This window comes from Typha angustifolia, chromosome 10 (genome assembly GCF_048772165.1).
Source record: "Typha angustifolia cultivar Huaian chromosome 10, ASM4877216v1, whole genome shotgun sequence".
Taxonomy (NCBI): Eukaryota; Viridiplantae; Streptophyta; class Magnoliopsida; order Poales; family Typhaceae; genus Typha; species Typha angustifolia.
The window spans coordinates 1,793,236-1,820,589 of record NC_133248.1 but is presented as its reverse complement, the minus strand read 5'-3'; the positions used below and the strand labels follow the sequence as shown (position 1 = coordinate 1,820,589).

Here is a 27,354-nt window from a genome sequence, read left to right as displayed (position 1 = left end):
CTAACTAAGTAACAAAATGTACCAAGGAGGGCTGATCTTACTGTTTAATAGTAAAGCCTTTGAAGAAAAGTTAGATTATATTTCATTTCTTCCTCAAATCCTTTTGATAATTATTTTGGAGATGGATTTACTAGACAGATAAATACTCTATAACTCTTAAGAAAAAAAAGAAAAGAAATATACAATATGATATTTTTCAAAACATTGATGGCAGATCGATGTACAATGTAAAAGTGAGAATGCTTTTAATTTCTAGGTTTCATGGACAGAAGAAAAGGCAGCAGTGTGTTAGAGGTGCATTGAAGTTTTCCCACAATGGAGGAAGGCAATTCATTGAGAGACAGAGAGAGAGAGAGAGAGAGAGAGAGAGAGAGAGAGAGAGAGAGAGAGAGAGAGAGAGAGAGAGAGAGGGAGAAGGGTTGTGTGTACGTGAGAGAATAATCACAGCAGATGACAACAAACAGTGACCCAAAAAAAAATTGTCATGTCCCATCACTGCAGCTAACTTGGCATTCCGAGCTAAGTCATGCCCTGACCTCTCTGCACTTGATTTCCTCCAATTACCTTAATGCTCTCTCTCTCTCTCTCTCTCTCTCTCGACTAACTCTCTTTCTCTCTCTACCTCTATAGACAGAAACCAGAAAGAGAGGAGACAGTCCAAAAACCCATGAGATTTCGTCTCCACCTACCTAGCTATATATATATATATATATAAGTATGCCAGTTTTGGGCTTACATGGAGAGTTGTTGACCAAAATGGGAATGGGCATTCTTAGAAAGTTACTCACTAGAATGATACTCTACTCATCAAAATTATTATCTGAGAAAATCTATTTTGCTAGTTCAGTTATCATGTAGTAAGTTGTTTCTACTAAATTATTGAGAGATTTATATAGACGATAAAATATTGAGTAGTTCAGTGATTTCATAAATTGTGAAAATATTCTTTTACGGTTTACATATAGAGTACTCAAGTAAAATAAAAAATTTAATAGATATAGTACTCAACGTACTATGTGAAAAAAAATTAGAATACTCTTTTTCTTTAATAAAGCACTAGACTAAATTGTTTAGTGTTTTATGTAATAATGAAATCGTTGAACTATTTTATTTAGTGTTTTATGTAATAAGTTCAAGTTTGTCACTTATAGTGCATTTGGTCTTTGGTTATTCCTTGTAAATTTTACATTTTATTTGGAAGACACTTTTGTACATTTATTATTTATTGTTAACTAATACATATGCAAATAAGTTGTCTGCATCAAGAGGAATAGGCGCCAACCCTAGCTATGTTAGGGTTTGGCTAGAAGCCTTTCAGAATTATTCCTGCCGCCGGTGAGCTCCTCCCCTTCTCATCTCCTAGTTGCTAGAGAAGAGGAGATGCATTCTCCCTCTCTGTTCCCTTTTCTTTTCCCTTATTCTTCTCTCGCTCTTCTAAGCCTTCTCTCTACTTTCTTCACAATTGTCTATTTCAAATATACATTTCCCTTCCCTCATCATTCACCCGCTCTGCCCTCCTCATCTATCTCTGCTTCATCCTCTCAATCTACAGTGCTCTTCATCGTTGCAGTTGTCTACATGCCCGGTAGCTCCTACCTCATTGCCCTTGAGTTCGACTGCCTCTTCTCCTCCCTATCGGATCTCAATTGGCTTTATCAAATTCCCCTCCCCACCATCGACTCGCGATTTGACTTCCCCTCCAGGCTCAACCCCAGTCATCTCATTTTTCACAACCGGTGACCGATTTGCTCCTCCTCATAGTGGTCACAAGTGTTCACCCCTTTGTTCTTCGACCTTGTCAGATTACTTTTTATATTTTTTTTTTGTTTCTATATGTGGTTAGTTGGGATCCCTTCTCTAGCCTTTCTGAGGCTCACAGGGTTGTGTATCTTTAATTTCAGATCTTAAATGAGCCGCAGGCTAATCTTCAATGCAACTGCATCTACTAGCTTTCCCTTTAAAAAAGAATATATTAGCTTCCTAACTAAATCTCAACTGGAAGTATGAAAGTTTGTTATATGTAGAAAACTCTATTTGACGTACACATTACATACTATAGTTAGGATTTATTTCCCTTTTTTATGAACTTTTATTTCCCTTAGTCATTAGCACGTAGTTGATATATATATAAATATATAGAAACATACATGCAACCTTTGCTACAGTTGACATTTCATATTAATGCTCACAAAGTCCACTAGTCTAATACTTAATGAGCGATTACTGATGTCATCAAGTATAACTAAAGATGATATATATATATTACTCTTTTTATTTAATTTACAATCTTCCACACCAACTCAATCATTAAGATATTCACTTAGTGAGATTCTTATAGATATGCCAATTTAAATTAAATGCAGAGAGTGTAAATGAAATGCTATTTATCTTTTTTAATTCTCTACATATCAACTAACAAATGTCAAGGATATATAGCATCTCTGCGCAAGAAGCATCATTAATTTTTTATGTTACATTAACTAAGAAGAATGAGAAACTACTTTTACTTAATTAATCTTTAATTAGCCAAGGGTTGGATGACATATATATATACATCATAATGATAGTTTAATCAATTAACAAAGCACTAATAGCATTAATTAGTTATAGTTATTTCGCATACCTCCATGTAGTACGTGAATGCCTCTCCTAATCATAACATATCATGGTATTAGAATTGACTTATTCAAATATGTATTAAAAGGGCCAATAATTTTAATCAAAGTCAGTTTAAGAATACGAGAATAATATTTGAAACTAAGTGCTTTTGTAGAGAAATCCGTCTACGTGCATTGCAATCCAATGGAAAAAATATATAAATTAATGAACTTGCTTTCCTAAGCTGTCATACAAATAATTAATTAATAGACTTCTCTACATGTTTAAGCTAGCTATTAGCGTATGTCGACATGCCAACATCTTATTATCTTACATGCAAATGCATGCCTACGTGTGATACTTTTCAAGTATTAATTAAAAAAGAAATTAAACTGGTTTCAACTATCGTTTGCATCCAAGCCATACAAGATCAACATGCATTGCTTTAAGCATTAGTGTTTTTAAAAAAACTGTGTGTGCTACTATGAGAAATTTCTAATTATTGAAATAGATTTAAGAGAAATTACATCATAAGAAGTTAGAGATTATCGTAGGTTACGCCACCTAATTAACCTGAATAGCCAGTTTATCTTTTATATAACCATGTTGTATGTGGATATAATGACCCAATATGAAATATTTAACTTATACGAGTCAAAGGGGATAATTGCATCTAGACTATTTTATTTATTTTTGGTGACACATTGATTCCTTGAGTATAAAAGAATATCTGAAATGAGTATTAAAAAATTATACATAAATGTCACGCAATCAATTTAAATACAGTGGGAACTATTTTACTCTCATATTAGAGAAAAGAAGAAGAGAGAAATTAATGATAAAATGATTATTTAATGTTTTTTATTAACATCCTCAGGGTAGCAAGATAACTTTTTATGGTTTAGGAGTTGTGTATGTAACCAGAAGAAAACATATGAGGGTCCATATAAAAGTTGGCAATAGTTCTAGGGGTCCCATTTTAAAATTACCTATGGTGCATCATATTTATCTTTCCTACAAGGTTTAAATGCATAAAAGAGAAGTTAATTCTATGAATGTCACAAAAGTCCACGTCCAAACAGGGAATCGTACGACATATTTATTTCCATTTCCCACCACTTATGTTGCATAGTAGTCTTTCTTATATAACCTCTTAAAAACTTCTCCTCTCTCTCTCTCTCTCTCTCTCTCTCTCTCTCTCTCTCTCTCTCTTTCTCTTTCTCTCTCTCTCTCTCATGTACACAAACCTCCAAGTCTTGGGAATTAATGGAAAGTGAGATCAAACTTCTCACCTCTCATCTCCTTGTCTTCTCTCTTGCTCCCCAATAGGGGAAAAGATTCACTGATATCAACCTCCCCTCTTTAAGCCCATCCTCTTCCTCTTCCTCTTCTCTCTTGCTCTCTTCTTCTCGAATCACTTGTTACTTCTTGATATAAAAGTGCCATATATATATAGATAGATAGATAGATATATCATATGAGATGCGACTAGATGTGTAGATTTGTATGAAGTATCAACATGACAGCATGGTTCCTACTAGGAACCTCCTAAACCACCACTATGGTAGCTATTCCACCTTTCTCAATAGCACCCAACTGGAATCACTAATGGCCGACGGCAAGGCCGAGGAGGAGGAGGAGGAGGAGGAGGAGGGGGAGGAAGAGGAGGGGGAGGAGGGAGAGGAATTGCCAACTTCCAGATCAGCTAAAGAAGAGCAGCAGCATGATACCCATGAAGGATGGCTCCAATTAGGTATCGGAGGCGCCTCCTCCGGTGACCACAGACCCGAGCTCGACTTGTTCTCCGCCGCTAAGCAGCCTTTTCCCCGGCCACCGGTGCAGACAGCTCGGGTTCCGGTCGTCGGCCCGTTGTTGCCGGCCAGAGGTTTGTGGAACCTGAACTGCCGAACTTCGTTGGCGAGTAGCTCATCGAGGCCCCCATTGATGAGGGTGGTGAGCCCGCCGCGGCGGCCGGAGGCCGGAGTCTGGTTGGTTCTTCAGGCAGCTCACAACCAGTAAGGAATAATATATATATACATACCATGGCTTTGTATATAATTCTTTTTTTTTTTCTCTTGATCACTTCAATCATTTGTGCTGATTTTGATGAGCCCATCATTGAATTGGATGGATATGATCACTTTTTAATGCAGAGGAAAAGAGCCCTTTTTGCCTCAGATACCAAAGAGCTACTTGAGAATCAAGTAATTATCATGCATATATACATTGCCTTCTTGTTTAAATTCATTTTCCATCCTTCTCGTCTGTGTTAGATCATGAGCTTTCAGCTGAAATATATAATAATACTATGTATGCATGTTATTAATTTTAGGGATGGAACTATGACAGTGAGGGTGTTGATGAAGTACTTAGCCAACAAGCTTGGGATGGGAAATGAATCAGAGGTATAGTTATTTAATCAAAGCTTTTCCTCTACCTCATCCTTTCTGTTCTATAAATTTCTTAAAGTATGAATATTTGCTAGCATAAAGGAACATTCTTAGGCAACAAGAGTTGTCTAAAATCTTTAAGGTTGGTGCTAAAAGAAACTTGATGCCTAATTAAAGTAAGTGTTTAGGTGAGATGTGGATATCAAAGTAGGATAATCTTAGGTATAGTGATTAAGATTGTGTGGCCTAGAATTAGACTTGATTGGTTGCTTAGATAGTTTGTTAGGGTTGCTACATATTATTGGTGGGGGGGGGGGGGGGGGGGGGTTTAGGTGCAAATGTACTAGTAATTAGGTGCTAACCTAGAGCTCAGAGAATTCATCATGTACATGTGTACTTTGGGTCTTCCATTAGTTGTCATTTAGTTGAAGATGCTCTCAAAATTTGTTTACTCCTTTTTTTTCTTTTTCTTTTTATTTCCAATTAGTTCTTATATCCTGTTTGACACATTTTTAATTTTCTTTCAACCTCTTTAATGTAGAAATCTAGCATTTAAACAATTAAAGTAAAATCTAGTAACCTTCTTTTCATATTTTCGTTACTCAAAGCGAAAAAGAAATAGGAGCTTCAATAGGAAAGATATTTCAGCAATAAGCCATGGCTAAACTTTAGTTTTGTTTCTTTCTTAGCACACAACTAGAAATTCCATCTACATTTGTATTTGTTATTATTGCAACTATGATAAGATTTATTGACTGTTCTTTTAAAGAATTTTACTCTCCAGTCTGTATATTATTTGTGTGTGTATATATATATATATATCTCGTAATTTGACTTTCATGCATAATATTTAAATAAGAGTCAGCCAGTTGTCTTATTTATAGTTGCCCTTTACGAACTAATTTTGAGAAGAAGAGTAACTTTGAAGGATAGAAATATGTCAACTTTCTGTTAATTAATGCACGTCTTCGGATAAAGAATAATTCTGCTTCAATATGGTTTGCAACCTTAAATATATTCATTTCATGCAAGGTCAACTTGATCGAATAAACTCAAGACATTTCTCTTAATCTTTTTCGTTTGGTTGTACCTAATACACACCAAATTAATAATAAAAAAAATATAGAATCATCTCCCAATGAATGCTATCTAAATCTTGTAGAGAAAATATACTAATAAATCTGAGTTGTTTGATGATACTTATGAGAAAGCTTGAAGAATATGATTGTTTTTTAATGATATTCTCTTAATCATTTGCAAATACTAAAATAACAAGTACATAGATCAAATCTTCTTTTTGCCATTTGCATGGAATTAATTGATCTTTCTACACCAATCATTCTAGCTTAGATTAGTATCACTTTACCAATGTATCTATCTTTGCATGGTTTATGACAGATAATTAACCTAAACCATATAGATTAAGTCACTAAGATTACTTTGTTGAAAGCAATGCCTTAAAAGGAGAATCATGCAAAGTGGAAAAAAAAAGAGTAGAAACTTCTTTTTTTTTAATCATTCATGAGCCTGAAGACTAGATACGAGTTGAACAAAGGATCAACCTTCCTTAGATTCAAAAGTACTTATGCCTCATCGAGTTTTTAGCCATCTAGTCTAGGCTACAAGTCATATGCGTCGCTGAACAATTGCTCTAAACCAAACGCATCTAAGACATGTTCTAAGCCGTCCGGTTGCTGAGCTGTTCCTCTGAGTTAATCGTATTGCCGAGCTATCAACCGAATTGAGTCTAGCCACCAAACGATCAATAATTTTTTCATAATATTGTTTGGGGTTAAAGTCGAACTTATGACCTCCTTGATCATGGAGAAAGTAACTTCTAACTTTAGTAGAGTTAGTTATAGAAATTAAAAATTAGTAGCTTGCTTCTTATATCCAGCGAAAGTACTAGCAATAGACTTTTTGCAGCCCTAGTTGCAGGAATTTCCTCCAATGGGGCATGCTGTGGTATCCCACTTAAATGCTGCCAAGTATCTAATTATACATTTATGAAAATTAATGCTAGAGAAATTAGCAGCCAATCATGGAATCCAAGTGGTGTTAGTTACACATCAAGTTGCTCTCTTTTGTGTTGATTGGTATTTGAATACCTTTAGCTTTAGGTCAGGGTCTTGGAAGTGTTTATTAAGGATTAAAAGTGGGGATGTCGAAAGGGACTTTGATTTGGAAAGGGCTTTTTATTATATTAGATTGAATTGATAGAGAACATGGATAGTGAGGGGTAGGTAAAGCTTGGAGAATAAGTTTTTTTTGAAAAAAAAGGGGCTAAAAATCTACTAAAATTTGTGCTCTATTGCATTTAGTTTGTAGGATGATAATATCTCTCTCTTTTTTTCAGCTTAATGTATATCTTTGTAGATAGTTCACCAATTGAAGTGATACATGCCAATAAATAAGTATCTCTGGGCTTGAAATATGGCACAAATTTATCTGGAACACTGGTAAGTTTCGACTTATTTCTCAAACAAAGGGGAAAAGATTGAATGATCAAAACTGCTTTACCTGACCAATATGGAAACAATGATGAACTTATACATGAACAAAATTTGAAACCATACTTGTTTACAAACACAATAGAGTTGTGATTCAGTGGTTCTTACAAGGAAATATTTTTGTTCTTCTGCAACCTTTTCACTGAGCCTAATTCACACCATGTACAATAACAAATCAGGTGGAGATCACATGCAGAGGGCAGCAACTTCCTGCTTTCTTGATGCTGAGGTATGTCAGAGACCACATATGGTGCTCAAGAGAAGTTGAATTGCTCCCAAGCTCACCAAGCACAGATCATGTCATGGCACTTCACTACAGCAGAAGTAGAATTGAGTGAACTGCAGCATTCCTCTGTATAATTATAACCACCATAATGGAAATTTTTTGTTCTTCAAACCAAGTTCACATGAATCCTCCTCAAAGCATAAATGTATAGTGTACTTCTCCTCTAATACACCAATGGCATGAACTATGGTGATGATTTCTCACTTTTCTTATCAACTGTAGCTCTTTTTAGCATGTGGGACATCACATGTTTGAGAAAAAAAAATGAGATGGTTAGCATTCATATGCTGAGATATCAAGTGTAAATGCAGTTCAAGAAACTTTTTCAGCTAGATATTATATCTCCACATATCTCAAGATATAAACAGTACTCACCAACACAAGATACCAACTCATTATGGTATATTGACTGCCTAATTGACCTCTCTAAGATATATTTTAGACTAAGGAAGAAGGGTTGTCAATTATTATAGAAACCAAAACTTCACTTGAACACTCGATCTAAAACGATGTCTGAGATTCTGAATCAACTATCCATTTGATTTAGAACTTTTCAATGAATAAAATATACCATTACTACTCTGATCTGTCATTACTCAATCTTACTTAGTTACTTACTCGATGCTAGTGCAGCAATTAGCATGATTGGAGTCTTTTCTATAAGATAAGAAGATGGAATTAGGAGTAGCAGAAGGAGATGACAAGGTGGAGGTCGACCGAGCATATAGCATAGAGCCTAAGTGAACATAAATTTCAAAATCACACAACTAATATCTTAGATACAAGCATTTGGGATCATACTTTCAAACAAGCAACAGAAGATATAGCCTACGCCCTCGAAAGAGAGTAACTTCTTCGAGTAAGATGCCTTAACTTCTTATGATGTCCACTAGCTCCAAAGGACACAAGGAACGGGAACTTGCTTATGTGCAAATGCCTAATTATTATCAAAGTGTTATTATGTAAAGTATACAAGGTGTTAACCAGCAGATTTAATGTTCTAGAATAGTAAGAACAATACATGAGGAATCTCTGCAACTCCTTTACCCCAGATAACTAACATTTGTTAACTTTCAAGCACATTCTAAAACATACTTTCTTTCACTATTAAAACAAATAATGAATAGAAGAACAGCTGTTTGTCAGGATTTTCAGAGAAGTTTAGTCATATTATGACATAAGATCAGGACTCTAGATAGAATCAGAACTCCTCGAATTACAAATATTGCATATTTTCTTCTCTATAAGTATCGACGATTTAGAGTAAAGACTGCAGAATAATGAACTCTACACTCAACAACTTTCAAAACAAGTAACTAGGAATTTTGACAAATTTACATGGAAACTATCTATAATGGTAACCAGTCCATGTACCTCATGGTACCATCTTTTGGTTTGCACATAGAAGAACTTGCATATTTCTTAACCGAGCAAGGCATGGCAATGAGTTCGATACAATTTTTTCAGTAATCACACATAAAGTTAAAGATACAAGAAATGCTGCTAAAATTCCTGCCAGAATTACCAAGCAATCATACCAACTACTAGACAGATATCTTTCACCTTCTTCATCGACAATCATCAATTAAAGTCAGAGCCAAACAAGGGATTAGATACTAAGAAAACCTGGATTAATGGAGGCAGAACACATCAACAGAAAACGATTCCATGCCGTTGTTCAAACCCAAATGGCAGATCCACTTCAATTACTCCCCAAGAATCTAATTGTTCTTCCTGAGCTCCCATTCCGGTTGCTTCGGACCTCCACCGTCCGTCTCAGACGGCGAAGACGCCGGAATCGGCTTCCCCGGTCTCCGAAACCCAGGGGGCTTTAATCGTAGGGTAAGACTTAAGAGGTATTATATGTAAATCAACCCCCGGGTTAAGTAATATGCCCCCTGAATTTTGAGTTATTGTACTTTACCTCCTAAATGAAATATTTAAAAACAATAGGGTGAAATTATAATTCATCGAGATGTAAAAAGACTTAATCACCCCATAGATAATATAGTATAATTCATAGACAGAGGGGTAGTTTGGTTATTTTGCTATAATTCTAATTATTAATAATAAGAAAATAATTTTACTTAAACTTCTAAATTATTATTATTTTTCACCCACTTTCTAAACTTTATTTTACTATATACACGTCTCGACCAAAATTAAGGTCTATACAATTATTTTTTTTCTTAATTTATAAATATATGTGGTTATTTTTTTAATTCAGCTAGTGTAAGTAGATAATAAATATGTAAATAATAATAATAATTCATATAATCTAAATAGAATTAATTCTTAATAATATCACAATGATGCTACGAGAGACAATAATATTAATCTATTTTTGTGCACATTATATAAAAATAGTAGCTAAATTTATCAAAAACTAATTAAGCATATTTCAAGGATTTAAAAATAGGAATAATATGTAATTGCCATTACATTCTTTAAAAATTACCATTTAGGTTCATTTATAACAGTATATTCCTAATAGATTATAATTAAATTAATTAAAATACTCATTCCTCTGAGTTGCGTAAAATATTTGTTAATAATTTTTCTCACACATAAAATAGGATATACTTCATTATACTATGCTATTTGGGATAATATTAGATTAACTTTTAAATTATTGTTAATAATTTACATAAAGAATAAAATAGTCTCTCTTTTAACATAACAGTATTTTTAAAAGAGGATAATAATTTCGAGGATAATTATAATATTTTAAAAGTTTTCAATAGTAATTATATAAAAAATCTAGATATTTGGATTGACTAAGAATGGAGGATAAAATGATTAAAATACAGTTAGATAATGGGTTAATTATGTCTACATCGCTGAACTTTACCTAGAAATCCTCTAAACCTTTTTTTTGTTATAATGTTTTTCCTAAATTTTAAAGCAAAATGAAACGGTTAACGATAGTGACGAAGAATGCCTAATGATAATTATACCACTAATAAGTAAATGAGCATATCAATTTAACCAGTAAAAAAAATATTAAAATATCCTCAATAAACTTATAGTTTTTAATACGCATTGCCATCCTCCTCCACCAAACTCATTTTGAAATCCTCCACCGTACCACTATAGATAGTTGATCATTCGAGCCTAGCGACGCAATCACAAGCTGTATTGCCTGTCGCAACATCTATGGTTTCTCCCTTATCACCCCATGGCTCACAGCCAACATTGTCACCAGATCGATTGGAGTGCGGCGAGCCCGCATCAAAGGAGCCTTCAAGGTGATACTTGTCTCTGTCCTTCATGTTGTCGAATAATGAGCCCTAATGGGTTGTTGCCCTCACCCTCCTCAGTCGTGGCCGTCCTCACCCTTCTAGACTATTATAGGCCGAAGCTCCTCCTCAAGATCAACAGATGAATTTGTGGCATTGTTGCTCAAGATCCGTGTATAGTTGTCGATACCGTCGATGGTGAGGTAAGGGAAGGAAGAGAATGAGAAGATAGGAGATCAACTTAGGGTCCTGGACCAACTAGTGCCAAGCTATTGCAAGCCGATGATAGCGATCTCAACATTGCTAACGTCCGAGGGAGAAATCGGTGACGGTGAAGGAGAAGAAATGGAGCGACAATTGCAGATGATAATAAGAAAAATTAAATTACATCAATATATATATATATATATATATATATATATATATATCTTTTTATTCTATTTTAATTAAAAGTTATATAAGGATTATGAGAGCATCTAAATCATTTCAAGATTAATTACGTCTAATATAACCACCATATAAGTTGACTTATCTAATTTTTCTAACAATACACTAATGGAATAGTAATATTAGATGGAATTATAACAACACACTAATTGAAATCTTTCAAAAGTTTAGAGGGACATATGATGAAAAATAATTTAGTGGGTGCTGTGAAAACCGGATAAATTCGGGATAATTATAGTACTTGAACCAAGATGTAACCAAGTAGGAGATTATTCTATCAATATAACTTTATAAATGCTGTACAGAATCTTGACAGAAACTTTTATAAGTGAACAGTAAATAGAAGCTTCTCTCATGACTTGTCAGAGTCTTTGACCAATTTAATGTCCCCAGGAGGGGAAAAAAGTTATTACTTTTACTATAAAATTTAAACTATTTACTTATTATCATGTAAAAATTAAATACTATTAGTGTTTTTATTGCCTCGAAGAAACTGTCACCACTCATTGAGAGTGTGACTTTATAAACTGTTTTCTATAAAAAATAATTTACTAAGGAAATATATATTGACTGCTTATTTGGTATAAACTATAGTAGTTTAGTAAATAGTTTGAAAGTTAGAGTAAAATAATATTAAGTTAAGAGAAGAATAATGGATTGGTAAGGAAAAAACTCAGTACTTGTCATCTCAGTCTCCCAGATAGCTCTTCCTCACCTCACTTACTAAGATTTTAAAAAATAAGATAATTACACTTAGATTCCACAAATTATGGCTCATTTTTGCTAACCATTTTATTTATTTTTTATAATACATTAACCCCTTAAGACCTTAAACTTCTTAAGACCTTCCAAATGCTGTTTCTGTTAGCTATTCTATTTTAGCCTTCTATTGGATTATTTTATCCTTATTTTAGATAAAAGAATAAGAGAAAAGTTAAGGGTAATATGGCTTTTGATCTATTTTTCTGTAAACACTGTTAGGGAATAAGAAGGTCTATATAAAAATAAGCTACTGTTTAGTGGTCTAAATATAATTATTATTAAAAATAAGGAGGAAGATTTTAAATAGCACCTTAAATTTTTAGTGATTTGTATTAAATATTCTGTAATTGAGGTTTGAGTATATTTTTCTGAGTGAATTTGGTCTGTATAATATTAGGTTAGAGATTATCTCAAGGGTATTTTTCATAACTTTTTATATAGAGAGTTAAATAAATCATGATCTAGAATTAAGGATAATCAACTAAAATAACAGTAGAGCATCATATGAAAATTATAGGCAGGAGGAGGAGTCTGTTTACAACTAACTTTTAACTTAAAAGATGGAGTGTTAGCCATAAAATTACTAAAAGAAAAATAGTCATAATTCTTTAAATTAACTCATCATCTTTGAAAGCCCAACACCATTAGCAAGGATCAATTTGGAGGTGTAGTGTTTGTTCTTTTGTCTTCTCCAGTTGATCTCCTCCTCCTCTGCATGTATTGAAAGCTGGGCTTCTTCTACAATTATGGCTGCATATGGATACAGGGGATGCCAGACTGAAACATTCTGTTGAGATGCATTTAAAACATCTGGAAACAGTGAGTGTGAATTTGATGGCTTTGGACCTTTAAAAAGGGAATTAAAAGGGATTATATCTATTTCTGAAAAAAAATTATGACACATATACCTTCTGATGCCTGAAAAATATGAAAAGAGTCTCTAATTATAATTGCAATGAAGTTTCTTTATTTTCTTTTCTCTAAATTATAAGAGTAAACATATCATATAATTACTCATGTGATTTGTACATAATAATTTATGAATGACAAAGGTAATAAAAACCTAACGGATGGAGTGTTTAAGATATTTTCAAAAGTTCTAAAGATTCTTCGTAAAAATTAATTACTTAGAAGGTTTAAATATAATTATCTTATTTTCTTCTCGTATTTGAGATACTTAAAATCTATCCCTCCCTTCTGAGTTAAGTTAAACAAACACTAATTTTTTTTCCTTTATTTCACATCTAAAATATCATTCCCTAAAGCTCAAACTTCTTCAAGATGCTGATATGGATGCATCTTGATTCTTTTTATGCCCTTTGTTTGAGGTCATATCATTTTACTTTTCTTATTAAAAAAAATTAGACTTATCTGAGAACATTTTTCTCAGATAATCTGTCAGGGATATTTTATAATTTTAATCATAGAGTTAAATAAACCACACTCTTAAAGGCTAAGGGTAGTTTTTCAAAAAAAAATATATAGTGAGGTGTTGGATTATGAATAGCTCAAAGACATGGTATTATTTAAATTTTTTTAACTATTTTGCTCTTACCTCAAGTCAATGAGGTCCTTTTTCTTTCTCTCTCTACTGGAAAGAGCACTTGTTATTGAACAGCACTTGATTGAGGAGGCCTTGTCTTTGATCACCCACTTGGATCAGCAAACTCTCACTGCCCTGAAAAGGAGTTTGCAATGGAGAAAAATGTCAGGTGATCAATGGCAAAACTGCTGGATGGCATAAGATTTAGTATATTTTTTTTTTAATTTCAGAAGAATTGTACCACCTGAGAGTAGGATGTGACCCCTTGGCACTGCAATGAGAAAGATGATGATGGTGATGATGATGAACTGTTATTGAGGTAGTTCTTAATAAGTTCTCCTTCAAAAGCTATGGGCTGGAAGAGACTAGCTTGGGGTAGTAAACAGGGCACTGTTGGTGGTTCCTGTGAGATGCTCACCATTTGCTGAAATTTATGGCCACAGGACTGCAAACATCCACAAAACTGCTCAGATTCTTGAGGGAATATCAATAAACAACTGTTTTTTGGGGGGATAATTGCACATTGACTCTTTAAACTGATGATGTTAATAGAAAATGTCAAATGACTATTTTACTTTAAATTTTAATTATGTTTTCTTTTCTCTACAATAAGGGCAAAATAGTCATGAGAGAACCAAATATTGGTCATGTGGTTATTTTTTTAATGGAAAAAATATAACAGGTAACTAACATAAGAAAATTTTCCAAGGTTTTTCATAGTTAAAGGAATCAATATTTGACAACCAATTGACCCAAAGATTTAACATGGATAATAAGGTAGAAGATACTGAAAATATATCTTTTGAACTATGAGAGCAATAAGACTAAATGTAGGTGGCAATTTACACACACACACACACACACACACACAAAAAGCTACAAAAGGGAACATTACCTTGAGTCTGTTTGCTAGCTGTGGTTGATCCATAAGGCCATCAAAATCCAAGCCAAAGCCATGCCATGAGCAACTCATGGAAGCAAGCTTCATAGATAGAAACTGCACATAGAAGACCAACAGAAGCCACTGATCACATATTATTCAGTTGATAAAAACTCTATTGCTTCTATCAAGGCATTAAGTTTACTATTTTTAGACTTCAATTACCTCAACTTGGTTCTGCAGAGACTGGACATAGTTGATGATCTCATCTAACATGAGAGCCTTTCCTGTAATCTAACATTCAGATAATTATTAAACTAAGTATTATAATTGTGTCAGAAGCTATAACAACAATTAAGTAACAAGTTTAATTACCTTGTCACAACCAGGGACAAGACCTTGCAATATCTTCATCCTCTGGCTTATTTTTTCTCTTCTCACCTGAAATACATGCAGGAGAAGAAGCTTAAGACTAAGAATTATAATTTAAAACTACCAACTTTTTATTGTTATTATTCTAATGAAAGAATTAGATAGGTGAGGTGAGAGTACCCTCTCTGCTAAGCTATGGCTGTCTGTTGCCTGACCTCTCCTAGCTCTCACATGGATATAATCTTTTGGAGGCTCCTCAAATGGCTTAGTCTCTCTCTCTTCCTCCTCCTCCTCTACTTTGGCCTTCTTAGGCTTCTCTTCCTTCTTGCTTCTTCTCCCTTGCATCTAGTTAACAAAACAAATGCATTGTGAAATCAAGAGTCATGTTTGTAGGCTTACAGTGATTGAAACTCTCATTGGATACCTTGGATTTAACAATGCAATCTATTTTCTTCCTCTTCTTATCCATGGAAGCTTGTGGCTTTGTTACGGATTCAGAAGTAGTTCTGCAAGAGAGGAATTTAGAGGAGGTAAGTCATTGCTCATCTCTCCAACTTGGTTGTGTCTTCTTGGCAAGAGAAAGATGCCACCTTTGGAGGCATTAGAAATATTGCAAAAGACTGCATGAGATAGTAGAAGAGGGGAGGAGGTGAAGGCTATATGAGAGAGCTCTGAACCTTTGACTGGTCTTGTCAACTCTCTCTCTCTCTCTCTCTCTCTCTCTACTCTTTTGTCTGTTATTGTATAACTTTGCAGTGGTTGGCAGTGTTAGGAAAAACCTGCCTATGGAACTCGCTGCATCTCAAGTCATTGTAGAAGCCTACAACTAGGCTTTTGACAAGCAAAAATGGCCAAAATAGTTTAATGGAGAGGTGTTCACTCTCTCACATAACAGTAAATGCAGTTGGTGTAAGGCTTTAATGGCCCTTATATGATTATGTCCTCAACTGATTGGTCCAATTGGAGATGTCATAAAGTTCATCCTATATGCTAGCTTTTGCCACTCTCTTGAATAATGTATATATATGATACACAAAAAGATAGGGTAGGAAGAAGGGGACAAGGACATTAATATGAATAAAAGGGTGTTGCAGTACATGCCATGATCCTGCTAATGCATGGGGGTTTCATGAGTATATCGTTGTACTTTTGTTGGTATTTTGTTTTTTAGTTGATGTGTTAGATAATGAATTGATTCAAAAATTTAAGATGTTAGATATATACTAAAGTAATTGTGTATATTATTCTATTCCTTAGCAAGCTCCCTTGCATGTTACTGCTATATTCTACACATCTACAGATGATAGACAACAAGATGCAGTAAAAATTCGAAGGTGTTATTAAGTACAAACTTTGGTAGGGCAACTGCATTATAAATGCGAGAAGGGAATATAGCATTTTTGTAGTCCAAGAAATGGCATTTAAGCCTATCATTTGAGTCCAACATACAAAGTTATTAGGGATAACACACAAATATCAATAGATATGCATACCCATTAAGGTTACATTTAACTTATCCCAACTAATCATTGAATCTGATTCAATCCCGATCAACTTGTGTGGGTCAGTCGGAGCATATCAATGCATTAATCATATTTATTCGACGGTTCTAATCGCCTTCGCTATAATCTCACATTCGATTTCAAACGGTATCAGAACCGTCGATTATATACGGCCAATACATTACTGTGTATTAGACAGTGCATCAGGGTTTGCCCACACTGAATTTCTAACCTAGTTAAATTATCAACATAACATTAAAAAAAAAATCAAACTTTGCTGCTAATAGAAATGTGCTCGAATGATTAAAGTACCTCATATTAATATGGGTACTCTTCATCTCAAATCGCAGCATCAATTATGCACAGCAAATTCAACTCCAATTGAAACTTTTTAGTACAACCCCTTTTGTGCATTAAATTAGACGGTACCCAATTGGATGAAAGAAGAAGTGGACCCAAATCCAGTCCGGCTAGAATTGGCGAGACACACGTTGGTACTGGCAATGGCTAGGTTTCACTGTGCCAGTGTCTCCTGCTGCTTATCGGATCTCTTTTTTGTCACGATCCGCTTGGACTAGGGCAAACCAACTGGAGTTTTAATGGAGGAATGGGACAAAGGTTGGACCACAGTTTAAGATGGTGAACTCCAGTGGAAGTACGATTCATCCATGAACGTGAAATTGGCACTAATAATCCCACAATTTGTACTAAAATTTAATGCTGTGAAAAATAAGTTCTGACAGTGTCTCTGCTTGTGCAAAATAGAACTGAAAATTTTTACTACCTTTCCCAATTTACTTGAAAGATTTCGACATAGACAAACTCCTACAAATACAAGTCGCAGTTTCTGGAACGGCAAAAAGGTTGAAATAATTAGTATTCTCCTGTTCCTCAATCTATTGATTGCAGCTATGAGCATGAAGCTAATCTTTGCAGTTACCATTTTTGCCTCTCTTTTCATTGGTAAGCAGAATGAAATTAGAGCAAATCAAACTGCTTGCCATCAACTAAACAACTAGCCCAAGTTGCTCAACTTGGCAAGCTCAGCTGGTGCAGAAGCAGCAGCATCAGGAGCCACTCCTCCAGTTGTTGGTCTGAAAGTAATGAGATGTAAAGAGTTATACTTTCAAGTACAGTCAGAGATTAAGAAGAAGAACTAAAAAAAACTACATTGGGTTCAGGAAACATACAATCCAACGAATACTTTGAAGGAATCATAGATACTCCATTGAACTCCAGTAAGAGAACCAATCATAACAATTCTGAGGGGCAGACCGCGCGTAAAAAGACCCCATAATCCAAGCTTCTTGACAGCCTAAAAGAAAGCAAAACAATTAAAGATCGAAGATAATTAACTTTTCTACGTTAACAAGTTTATGTAATCTATATTAGATGGTTTTAAGAAGAAAAAGGCATGGAAGTGATTGTATGATTAATTTACATCGCTGACAGTCGTCCCCTTTGCGTTGTTGAGGAGTGAGACAAGGTTGTCAGCTGGATGAGAAATGATGGCGCAGAGTATTCCAGCGGCATAGCCACCAACAAAGCTCACTCCTAGCTGAAAGGGTTTGCTGCACTGGTCCTTCGGAGTAGAGATGACATTCTTGTACATCAGCTCCACAATGTTCTCGAAAGAGGCAAATTTCATCATAGTATCTGCAAGAATACACAAAAGAAAGCTAAGTAACTGGTACTTTGACTAGGAAACAATTGGCAGAATCCTAAACCAAGCCTAGCAACATTTTGGCCACGACTCAGATGGATGAATGAAACAACACAAGCTTCAGTCATATTTATCATTGTTCAGCTGGAATTAAACAGGGGATGAAGAAAGAATATGTAAGTTAGATATTTGTGAAGTGTTCCTGCACATATATGAGATTGAACCTCTGAAAACTTCATGAGCAAGTGTTCAAATGCATGTCGGTACTTATTATCTACTTTCCTTAAATAAAAGAAGATCAAATGCAAGGAATACAACTGCTTACATGGAATCTGGCGACCCCAGAGTGGACCTAATCCTTTGTACAGCCTGAGATTGTTCAAGACAGCAAAGTTAGTAGACAAGAAAACGAAACAGGATGTATACTCGATCACTACGAAGTTCATACCCCTTGACGCCTTCGGATCGAAGAATTTTCGGGAGCCCATCACTCAATCCTCTGGCGAATCCTGGCTGTGTCTGGACCCTCACCTTCACAGCCTCCATAGGACACAGGGCGACGTCGGCGATCACTTCAGAGGAAGCGGAGCCGGCGAGATATATCAGGGTCTTATACTTGGCGGCGTACTCCGGGCCGGCGATGTCTGCGTAATACTTCTTAAAGAACTCGTAGAAGCCATACTTGCAAGCACCTTGAGCACCGTAACCAAGCAGAGTCGGCGCCCAGCCCCTGAAGAAGCCTCTGAAACCTTGCTCCTTCCTCAAGACGCTGAATCCGGACACGACGCTCTTGTACTTCGCTGGATCGATCTGAAAGGAGCAAGCAGCAAATGCCAAGATCAATGAACACTTCAAAACTATGCAAACATAGTAAAATTTAAGTTTTCTCTTTTGGATTTTTACGTAATTTGTCACCGAAATCTTTCAAAATATTATAATATTCATTAAGTTAGTTAAATCTGATTAATTATAATTATAACATAAATTATATTTGAAATATATATATATATATATATATATATATATTTCCCTTGTATAAATCATTTTTATGGTTTAAAAGCTATATAATATTATACCAAATACATAGTACAACAAAGAATATCTTTTTTTATTTTTTAATTAATTTTAGTAATTACAAATTAGGAATATTATGTTAAAATTAAATATAATGGTAATTCAGTAAGACTCTATTTTGTAACTGGAACTCATGTTGCATACTTGCATTTATACCCCTCTTATATAGATATTTGCATATATACGCCTTCAAACCCTTCCTTCCTGCATGGATGTCAGTTGAGGAGTATTCATTTAAATAACATGGGTCTTGAGGGATATATGAGCAAATACCAAATTAAGAAGGGTCTACGAGAAAATAAAGAAATTTTGAGAGGTATACATGCAAAGAAGAAAATGAGAAACTAAAAACATTAGAAGAGAAGAAGAAATCTACTACTGAACATATAGCGAAGAAAGTTCATTTCGGACCCTGTCTTTTAGCGAAATTACGGTTCGCACATCTTACGTTTTCACTATTCATAAAACAAACTCTACTTTTGGCCTCAGTATTGAATATCGTTCAAATATAGGGTTCGAAATGAAAATTGTCTTGCTTCTTTCACCTGCATGTTGCACTTGACGACATCGAGCGGAGTGATGGCCGTGTGGGTGAGGCAGCAGCTGAGAGCTCCCCCGACGGCGCAGGCGGCGTAGAACTCCCGCGAGAACATCTCGATCCTCCTCCGCGGCTCCGCCGGAGATCCGGCGAGAGGAGGGGGAGAGATATGGTTTCGGAGTAGGAGGGTGTGGAGAGTCGAGGTCTCGGACTGGGGAGGAGAGGCCATGGCGAGGAACGGGAGAGCTCCAAAGGAATTGGTCAGGAGTAGGCGGTTTGAAATGGGGAACTAACCGTGCTTGTTATCAAGGTTAGGAGTTTGGTCTTTTTCTGGAAGATTGGGTAGAAGATGAGAGCAAATTTACTTTGGACTTGGTCTTTTCCTTCTAACCTTCTTCCAGGAAATTGGGGTGATTTAGTCCACAACAAATCTCATGCAAACTTGGAAAAGGATTCATATAAACACAAGGCGGAGAGATCAAGCAAGCAACGGCACTCGTTTTGTTGACCAACAATTTATTGGGCCGGTCAACTGTCGACCGCAACAATATTCCGCACGTCAAAGGTCAACAGAGATAGGCGCCACGACAAACTCCAACTTCTCCTGGATCTATTGAAAGAAATATTTGACACGAAAACCGGAAAAGAAAGGATTCTTTTAAAATAATTATAGTTTACCCTATATATTTTTATTATTTATGTCCTACTGCTAAATCTATTAGTTAAACTAAACTTAACATCTGAGTTAAATTAACTATATTAAAATATTTTCTATGTATATACACTAAATTATAAGAATTAATCTATGAGAACAAGATTCTTCTCAAGTATACAGCCAAGTTTGTCGGTCCAATATGCGTGACGATTGGCTTCTGGAAAGATACGGGAGGAGAAGGAGAGGGAAAAATAATAACGTCCTGATAAAGAGTTACAATAGATAAAGGGGCAATATTTCAAAGTATTGACCAGCAGCAACGAGTCAAGACTCCACTGCAAGATGGGAGATTCTCTCATAGCAATAGTTTTGGCGTTATTTGTTTACATGAAGACCCCTCAAAATTAGCTAACCATCTAAATCTTAGTAATTTAATTATAAAATATAAAGGAATACTCTTACTCTCGTTTTACTTTTGTTATGGAAAAGTTGACTAGTAGTAACCCGCGAGGAGAGAGTAATCGTCACATTTTCAGGGTTTATTTTGGAGATTTGCTTTATAGTTTCAAAACTGGATTCCTTTCTTTCCTAAGAAATCTGCTCTTGATTTTCTTTCATTTGTATCAAAGAAATATTTCACAAATGCATCTGTATAAATTAATTTAGAATCGATGATGTTAGATAAAAGTCTAATATTCCAAAACTTGCTCTCTATATGGAACACAATGAAAGATTAGAGAGAAGAGATAATAAGTACAAGAACTCAAATCGTGAGGTAGACCATCAGCTAATTTACAACATTTCCTGCTTAGAATCAAATCTTGATGCGGCAAAACTTTCCGATGCATAGTAATTACTTGCATAATCATCGGAATTCGATAATGTCACTCTTCTCAAACTGGTTTCACTTGATCGCAGCAACCGCACACATCAAAAAATTTCGTTCGCGTTCATTCAACAGCATGATAAAGGAAGACAGAGGGGCAGAGATCAGCAGGATGACTATAACTGTGACTCTCTTTGCAACTTGCAGTTCAGACTGGAAACAGGAATGATAGAAGATGCTTTTGGCATATCCAGAAGGAAATAAAGAAAGGCATTTAGTCAAAATCTAATTCTTACTTGGCACCAACTGTTGATCACTCTTGCAAGCATTGTTTGGTATCAGCGCCTTCCCTTCTGCATCATCTTAAACCTGGAGACTGGTCTTGAGGGATTTGAACTTGAAGGCTGCAAAGTGCGTTTATTCATTAGTGAAAGCAGACGACATAATGGCAATGATTTGATGTTGCACATGAGATATGAAGTAGTAAATGATAAAAGATTCACAAGCACAAGAGTCACACAATGAACATGAGAGGGATCACCACTTGGAATCAGTTTTGACACAATTCTATCTATCATTCATTTAAGTGCTGTACCTCAAGCGAATAATGTCAGTATACCTGATTCGGAGTGGCACTCTTTGGAGACTGAATTGGAAGGAGACCATGGGTGTGCTCAACTATGGAACCAATGAAGTCCTGGAAATAGCGATCAGAAAAACCATGATGAGATCTAAGTACAATTCATTGGTAAAGCAAATCTTAAAAGCAACATACCTTTCGACCACTGGGGTTTATCATTGATGTTTGCCTTGCACTATCCTCAGAAGAGTACTGCAAAATGTCTCAAATAGTCACTGCCATGTCTTCAACTCGATGGGCATAAGAGTCCTCAAGTTAGATTATTAAAATATTTCTTAGTACTGCAGCAACATAAGATCATCCATAGCAAGTAACAATATGGAGGTCATGGTGAAAGCACAACTTCACAAAGCACTAACACAGTGCATGTTGGCAAACAAATGCATGCAACAGACTCTCCTAAGAGATCAGAATAACAGTAGGTAAAACCATCAAGATGGCATAAAGAGATACCTGCAGTTCTGGAGCAGAATCTTTTGGATTTAGTGGCAATACAGAAGAACTTTGTACAGACTTCTCATTGTCGCCTCTAAAGGAAACAGCTGAAAAAAGGAAAATGACAAAGATCATTTTCAGCATGAAAAATCTAGAGCCAACATGACTACTCAATTTAACATATAGATATGTTGAGAAGCTGGATTTAAGACAACGGTACATGGAGCTTAGACTCATGCATTATGATTTGATCCTCTAATTGTACGAGTGTACTATTTGTAGTATGTAAAATTTAACATTGTAATTATCACAATGTAATGATATCCCAAAAGCGGAAGGCAACAAAACTATCAGATGGCCTCAAAGTTGAGAAATGAAAGGGCATTGCAGCATTAGGAAATTGAACATTTGTGAACAGAAGTCAACTTTAACAACCATATATTATGATAACAAAATCCAATATTTCCTGATACCAAAAGCAGTTCCATTCACAAACCACTTTATGGAAGAAATCTATAGGCATTACATCCGACATAGGTAAAAACACAGTATAACAGCCCAAAGACTAGTAAATATGGTATGACAAATTTGTGAATTAAGAATGTTAATAACAAATGAATCATAATCAACATCAAAGATTCAAAATAGTAAAAGCAATCTTTAAAAAAATCAATTAGGTGCTGTATTTACCAAGTTGGCCTTATATATAATATAATATAGTATTAAAAAGCTGCAAACTGCATAGTTGGTTGCCAATTCATCACTAACCTTTGGCAGAAACCTGAACTTTAGAATCCACAACCTGCACCCAGAAATTATATGTAAAATATTTATGTAAAGAGAAAACGCAAGTTTAATAGCACATTACCTGATGCAACAGTAAAAACACAAAGCTATCAAAACTTATGAATTACTTACAGATCCCTGATTAAGAAAGTTCTGTTTGGAATTCGCATCTAGTGGTTCCACAGCAGTTGGATCTGACATTTCCTGAACTCCTAACTTCTGCATTGAGTCTGTTGTCTGAATTTTTCGATGTAACCACACAATAAATCAAGTTAACATATCATAGTGGTATGATGAAAAAGATAAAACCTCATTATAGTTGTCAGATAAATTTGTGGGTACCTTTTCAATTCCCCGCACATGATCATCGATGCCATCCCTAGATGTGGAGAAGCCAAAACCAGAATTTCCACCCTCACGTTCATCACTTGCCCTATCATCTACATTGCTGCCTAAAGCATGACGATTAACATAATCCATAGATGTGGAGAGATACACACTAGTCTTATCATGCTCATCTTCATCATTGGTCACAGCATCCTTGTTTCCATTGCTGGCCGCGGCATCTTCATCTTCATTTTTGGCCACAACGTCCTCATCTTCATCATCACCTGAAGCACTTCCAGCTTCAAGCTCTTCCTTTTCGAGTTCATCTAGCCTTGCCATAATTCGTGCATGTTCATCATCTTCATCACGATTATCCAACTTGTCTGCCTTAGAAGAGCTCTGAGAGCCTGAAGCACAGAGAGCTGAAATATAGAAGATCTAGCAACTAAATGATGCAAGTATATATGAACCAAGTACATGAATCAAATGAAGTCATCCTTTTCTCCTAGCTCTGAAGATATTTTAACATATCCAAATAACTCCTGCCTTGACTTCATGGTGCCTACAATTCTCAGCATCATAAGCCCTTTTCATGCTGCATAATCTTTGTCCACTTTTTGGAATCTTTGTGCAAAATAAGCAGTGTGCAAGGAAGCAAAGAGACATTGAATCTTACAAAAAGTACCTTTTTCAAGAACCCCTTCTTGAGTTTGTTCGACATACTCCTCCCTTATTTCTACAAGACCCTCCTGTTTAAGAGGACAAACTAAGATAATTGATAGTTGTGATGAAATTTGCAATGAAGATCAACCACTGGGGTAATTATTTGATGAAAGAGTTGGACAGTGACTAAGATTATGAAATGATTATTCTTAGGCCTTAGCAGACTTGCAGAATCCTCGAGTCAAAATTATTTGGGATCGACTATTTGATTATTTCTTATCCATCAGCACATAGGTTTACTAGCAGACTTTAGAAAATCACCAAAATATCTTTCATATTCCACATGGTTTAATAATTTTGCATTTTTAGATGCCATTATCATGCATTTGTAGAAACAGTCACATAACTCACATCAAATCCATGACAAAGGGATGACTTCTAATTGGTGTTCAAAGAGAAAAGGCAAAGGTTGCTTAGTCTAAGCTTAGGCAAATTAAGTATAAACAACATTAAAAAATGAAGGTAATAATGTAATATTAACAAAAAGAGCTTGAGAAGAGGCCATCACAGATAGTCGTAAAAGCGAAGCCCAGAGCCAAGTTCCAGGCCTCTATATTTTTTATTTCTTGGGTTATAGAATACAAAGAAATGAAGAATTGTTTGACTAAAGGCTAATGTTAAGAGGTAAATGCCAAAACATATATATTAATATATATTTTGCAATACAACAAAAGATCATCCAAAATCAAGAAAATGATAATCAAGTATGCTACACTAGATTAAGTAGGGATTAGTACTTTGAATTTGAAATATCCCCTTCTACACCATTTAGTAACATGAAGATCCAAAAATTTAGCAAATGAGAGAAAGACTCAAATGATTACAGAACACCATAATTTGTGCAGAATTTTTATTCCAATTTTAGTCAAATGTTTAGTAAACCCCTCTCCGCTGGTTCTCCAAATCTTCTTCCTTCAACAAGAAGATATACTCATAGTCTCATATACTCAATTCTCTAAATCCTCCATAGCTAAGATAGCCTTTATAGAAGATATCTTTTACCTTTTAACTTTCATATCAATTGGAATGGAAATCATCTTTTAAGTATGCTTCTTCTGCTTTAGCAATACATTGACCAGATTAAATTATGCCACTGGGCAACTTGTTACAATTGCAAAAGAACCACTATTGCAAGTGGAAAAGAAGGCCTCTTAGGAAACTACAGACAGAAGGAAAGGAAGGGATGATAATTATTTGTTTTAATGTTGGTCCAATATCACATACCAACTGCAAGTCCACAAATTGGAAGCAGCATGTCATACAAGGGTATGAACTTGACAATCCAAAAAAGCTTAACTCAAGTTTATTCATCACAGAAGACTTTATAGTCTGGAAGACTCAAAATTCTGTTCTCAGCAAATTTATACCAAAAAACCAAATGCATATCCCATGACAAGCTCTTGCGAATGTATAGACAATTTGCTTCTCAAAACAATCTTCACAGTTACATTGACCAACACACAAAACAAGATTCTTTGCATATGTCATCCACCTTATCCTCACAATTAATTGTCTATATCATCACTAATATGATATATCAATTTATACTGCTGTACATTCATCATATTGAGATAAATAGTAATACTATTACTCAGTCAAGAGGCACCATCATTTCAGATGCAATCTTAATATAGTCTACAAAAGCAAACATAACAGCAGCTACAACAACAAAGCCTTGATCCCAAACAAAAATCTAGCAACCATACTAGGAGAATCAACTGAAAAAATATGGTATCTAGGTATACATAAGCTGAATGTTTTTTCCCCTTGAAACATGGTGGTGGATTGTCAGGTTTATTTTGTCTATCTGGCAGCATTTTATCCAGTTATCAGTAACAGTCAACCATTTCGAAGTTAAATTGTAGATAATGAGTTTTCCTATTTGGTACTTTATTACCCTAATAATATGAGAAGAACAAACAATTTGTTATTTTGCATAAACCTAACGGCATCATCACTAAGCAACGGTAACATTTGCCTCCTCACACCTTAGTGATAATTGATTGGAGACATGGACACAGCCACCCTAACTACTAACGGAGGACCGGTAGCACATATCTTGCCATCCTAAGAATCCACATTGGCCAGAGTCTCGTGCACCTAGAGGTCCATTTATCAACATATCCTATTCTCTCTTGATTTTCTTTTTCATGTCAATACTCTTGTGTTTACTGCAGCTAACTGTGTAACAACTATTATTTCTTTAGTGCCGATTACATGTCAAGAATATCCACTAGTAAATCAAATCCTACGCAGGGACACACAAAAGCTAATACTTTTCCACATCCAATAAGCACAACCTAGTCCAGAAATTACTCACATAATAAATAAATTCATGAAATCCACGAAAACTTACAGCAGCTTCAGCAGCTGTAGAACCAAAGAATCTAGCCTCCGCCTCCATATCCAACACTGTCGCCTTCACCGCCGCCATCTGAACCTCCAAAGCCTTCCCCCTCCTCTGCAAGATATCAACCGTCTGCTTCGCCGTTCTCTCCGCATAGTACCCCTCTCCTAATAACACCTAAATCCACAGTATAACTCGCAAAATCCCAGGAAAACAAACACTGGGACATTACCAATATAGCATAAAAGATAGAATCCTAATACCAAGAACTCGTTTGTGTGAATCAAACGGCCAGGGAAGAACGCGGCGCCGCCAAATGGAACCTACCCAAGAACCGAAACAGCAAAAAGATCACAACTTTGAGGAAGCTAACGATAAAAAAATCGATCGAATTGAAAATAGAAGGGGAGATTGCCATGATTTCGTGGGAGAGCTCGTCAGGAAGTTTCTGGACGAGGGAAATGAGGGCGGCGTTGTCGGAGACGAAGTCACGGAGGCGGCCGAGCTCGTTGCGGCGATTAGCGATGGCTTCCTCTACGCGGCGCGCCGCCTTTTCGACTTCCTCGGGGGCGAAGAGGGCATCGAGGGAGGTGACGGTACCCTTCTTCGTGCCGTCCTCCATTTAGAGAAGACAGAGCGAACTAAGAAGAGTCCAGACTCCAGAGTAACCGGTAAAGCTTGGAACGAGGTTTTAAGGTGACTTTTGTGCAAATCACAACCTACCTTTTAGTTTTATTGTGGAAACCTCCCTTATTTTTTATATATTTGTTCAAATTATTGTCCATTTAGTAGGGTTTACGAGCGGCTCGGC

At 35.6% G+C, this 27,354-nt stretch overlaps 4 protein-coding genes across 10 annotated transcripts; 1 reads left to right on the top strand and 3 right to left on the bottom strand.

The window, feature by feature from the left end:
• The first annotated feature begins 4,206 nt into the window (after positions 1 to 4,206).
• LOC140768358 (E3 ubiquitin protein ligase DRIP1-like) lies at positions 4,207 to 9,637 on the top strand. Its single transcript, XM_073108612.1, has 4 exons — positions 4,207 to 4,613; positions 4,752 to 4,802; positions 4,931 to 5,003; positions 7,678 to 9,637. Exons 1-4 carry the CDS (start codon positions 4,207 to 4,209, stop codon positions 7,834 to 7,836), a joined length of 690 nt encoding a protein of 229 aa, XP_072964713.1. The 3' UTR covers positions 7,837 to 9,637.
• Positions 9,638 to 12,694: 3,057 nt separating this feature from the next.
• On the bottom strand, positions 12,695 to 16,897 carry LOC140769224 (basic helix-loop-helix protein 80). 4 transcript variants are annotated; one of them, XM_073109862.1, is made up of 9 exons: positions 16,842 to 16,897; positions 15,452 to 15,533; positions 15,208 to 15,372; positions 15,031 to 15,096; positions 14,881 to 14,949; positions 14,671 to 14,772; positions 14,020 to 14,220; positions 13,788 to 13,910; positions 12,695 to 13,078 (listed from the first exon to the last, which is right to left on the bottom strand). In XM_073109862.1, the coding sequence occupies exons 1-8, from the start codon at positions 16,880 to 16,882 to the stop codon at positions 13,821 to 13,823; spliced, it is 816 nt and encodes a 271-aa protein (XP_072965963.1). In that variant the 5' UTR covers positions 16,883 to 16,897; the 3' UTR covers positions 12,695 to 13,078; positions 13,788 to 13,820. The 4 variants fall into 4 exon arrangements, with proteins under 4 accessions (XP_072965963.1, XP_072965962.1, XP_072965961.1 ...); XM_073109861.1 differs by having other exon boundaries at positions 12,695 to 13,042; XM_073109860.1 differs by having other exon boundaries at positions 12,695 to 13,019.
• A 400-nt stretch (positions 16,898 to 17,297) lies between these two features.
• On the bottom strand, positions 17,298 to 20,228 carry LOC140769223 (mitochondrial phosphate carrier protein 3, mitochondrial-like). Its single transcript, XM_073109859.1, has 6 exons — positions 19,812 to 20,228; positions 18,641 to 19,002; positions 18,518 to 18,561; positions 17,971 to 18,185; positions 17,720 to 17,844; positions 17,298 to 17,623 (listed from the first exon to the last, which is right to left on the bottom strand). Exons 1-6 carry the CDS (start codon positions 20,031 to 20,033, stop codon positions 17,545 to 17,547), a joined length of 1,047 nt encoding a protein of 348 aa, XP_072965960.1. The 5' UTR covers positions 20,034 to 20,228; the 3' UTR covers positions 17,298 to 17,544.
• A 948-nt stretch (positions 20,229 to 21,176) lies between these two features.
• LOC140769158 (uncharacterized) lies at positions 21,177 to 27,214 on the bottom strand. 4 transcript variants are annotated; one of them, XM_073109754.1, is made up of 12 exons: positions 26,959 to 27,214; positions 26,807 to 26,866; positions 26,553 to 26,720; positions 24,159 to 24,222; positions 23,489 to 23,895; positions 23,279 to 23,383; positions 23,129 to 23,162; positions 22,379 to 22,467; positions 22,061 to 22,117; positions 21,905 to 21,982; positions 21,582 to 21,689; positions 21,177 to 21,498 (listed from the first exon to the last, which is right to left on the bottom strand). In XM_073109754.1, the coding sequence occupies exons 1-11, from the start codon at positions 27,163 to 27,165 to the stop codon at positions 21,624 to 21,626; spliced, it is 1,335 nt and encodes a 444-aa protein (XP_072965855.1). In that variant the 5' UTR covers positions 27,166 to 27,214; the 3' UTR covers positions 21,177 to 21,498; positions 21,582 to 21,623. The 4 variants fall into 4 exon arrangements, with proteins under 4 accessions (XP_072965855.1, XP_072965856.1, XP_072965857.1 ...); XM_073109755.1 differs by having other exon boundaries at positions 21,177 to 21,366; XM_073109756.1 differs by having other exon boundaries at positions 21,177 to 21,357.
• Between the last annotated feature and the right edge of the window lie 140 nt (positions 27,215 to 27,354).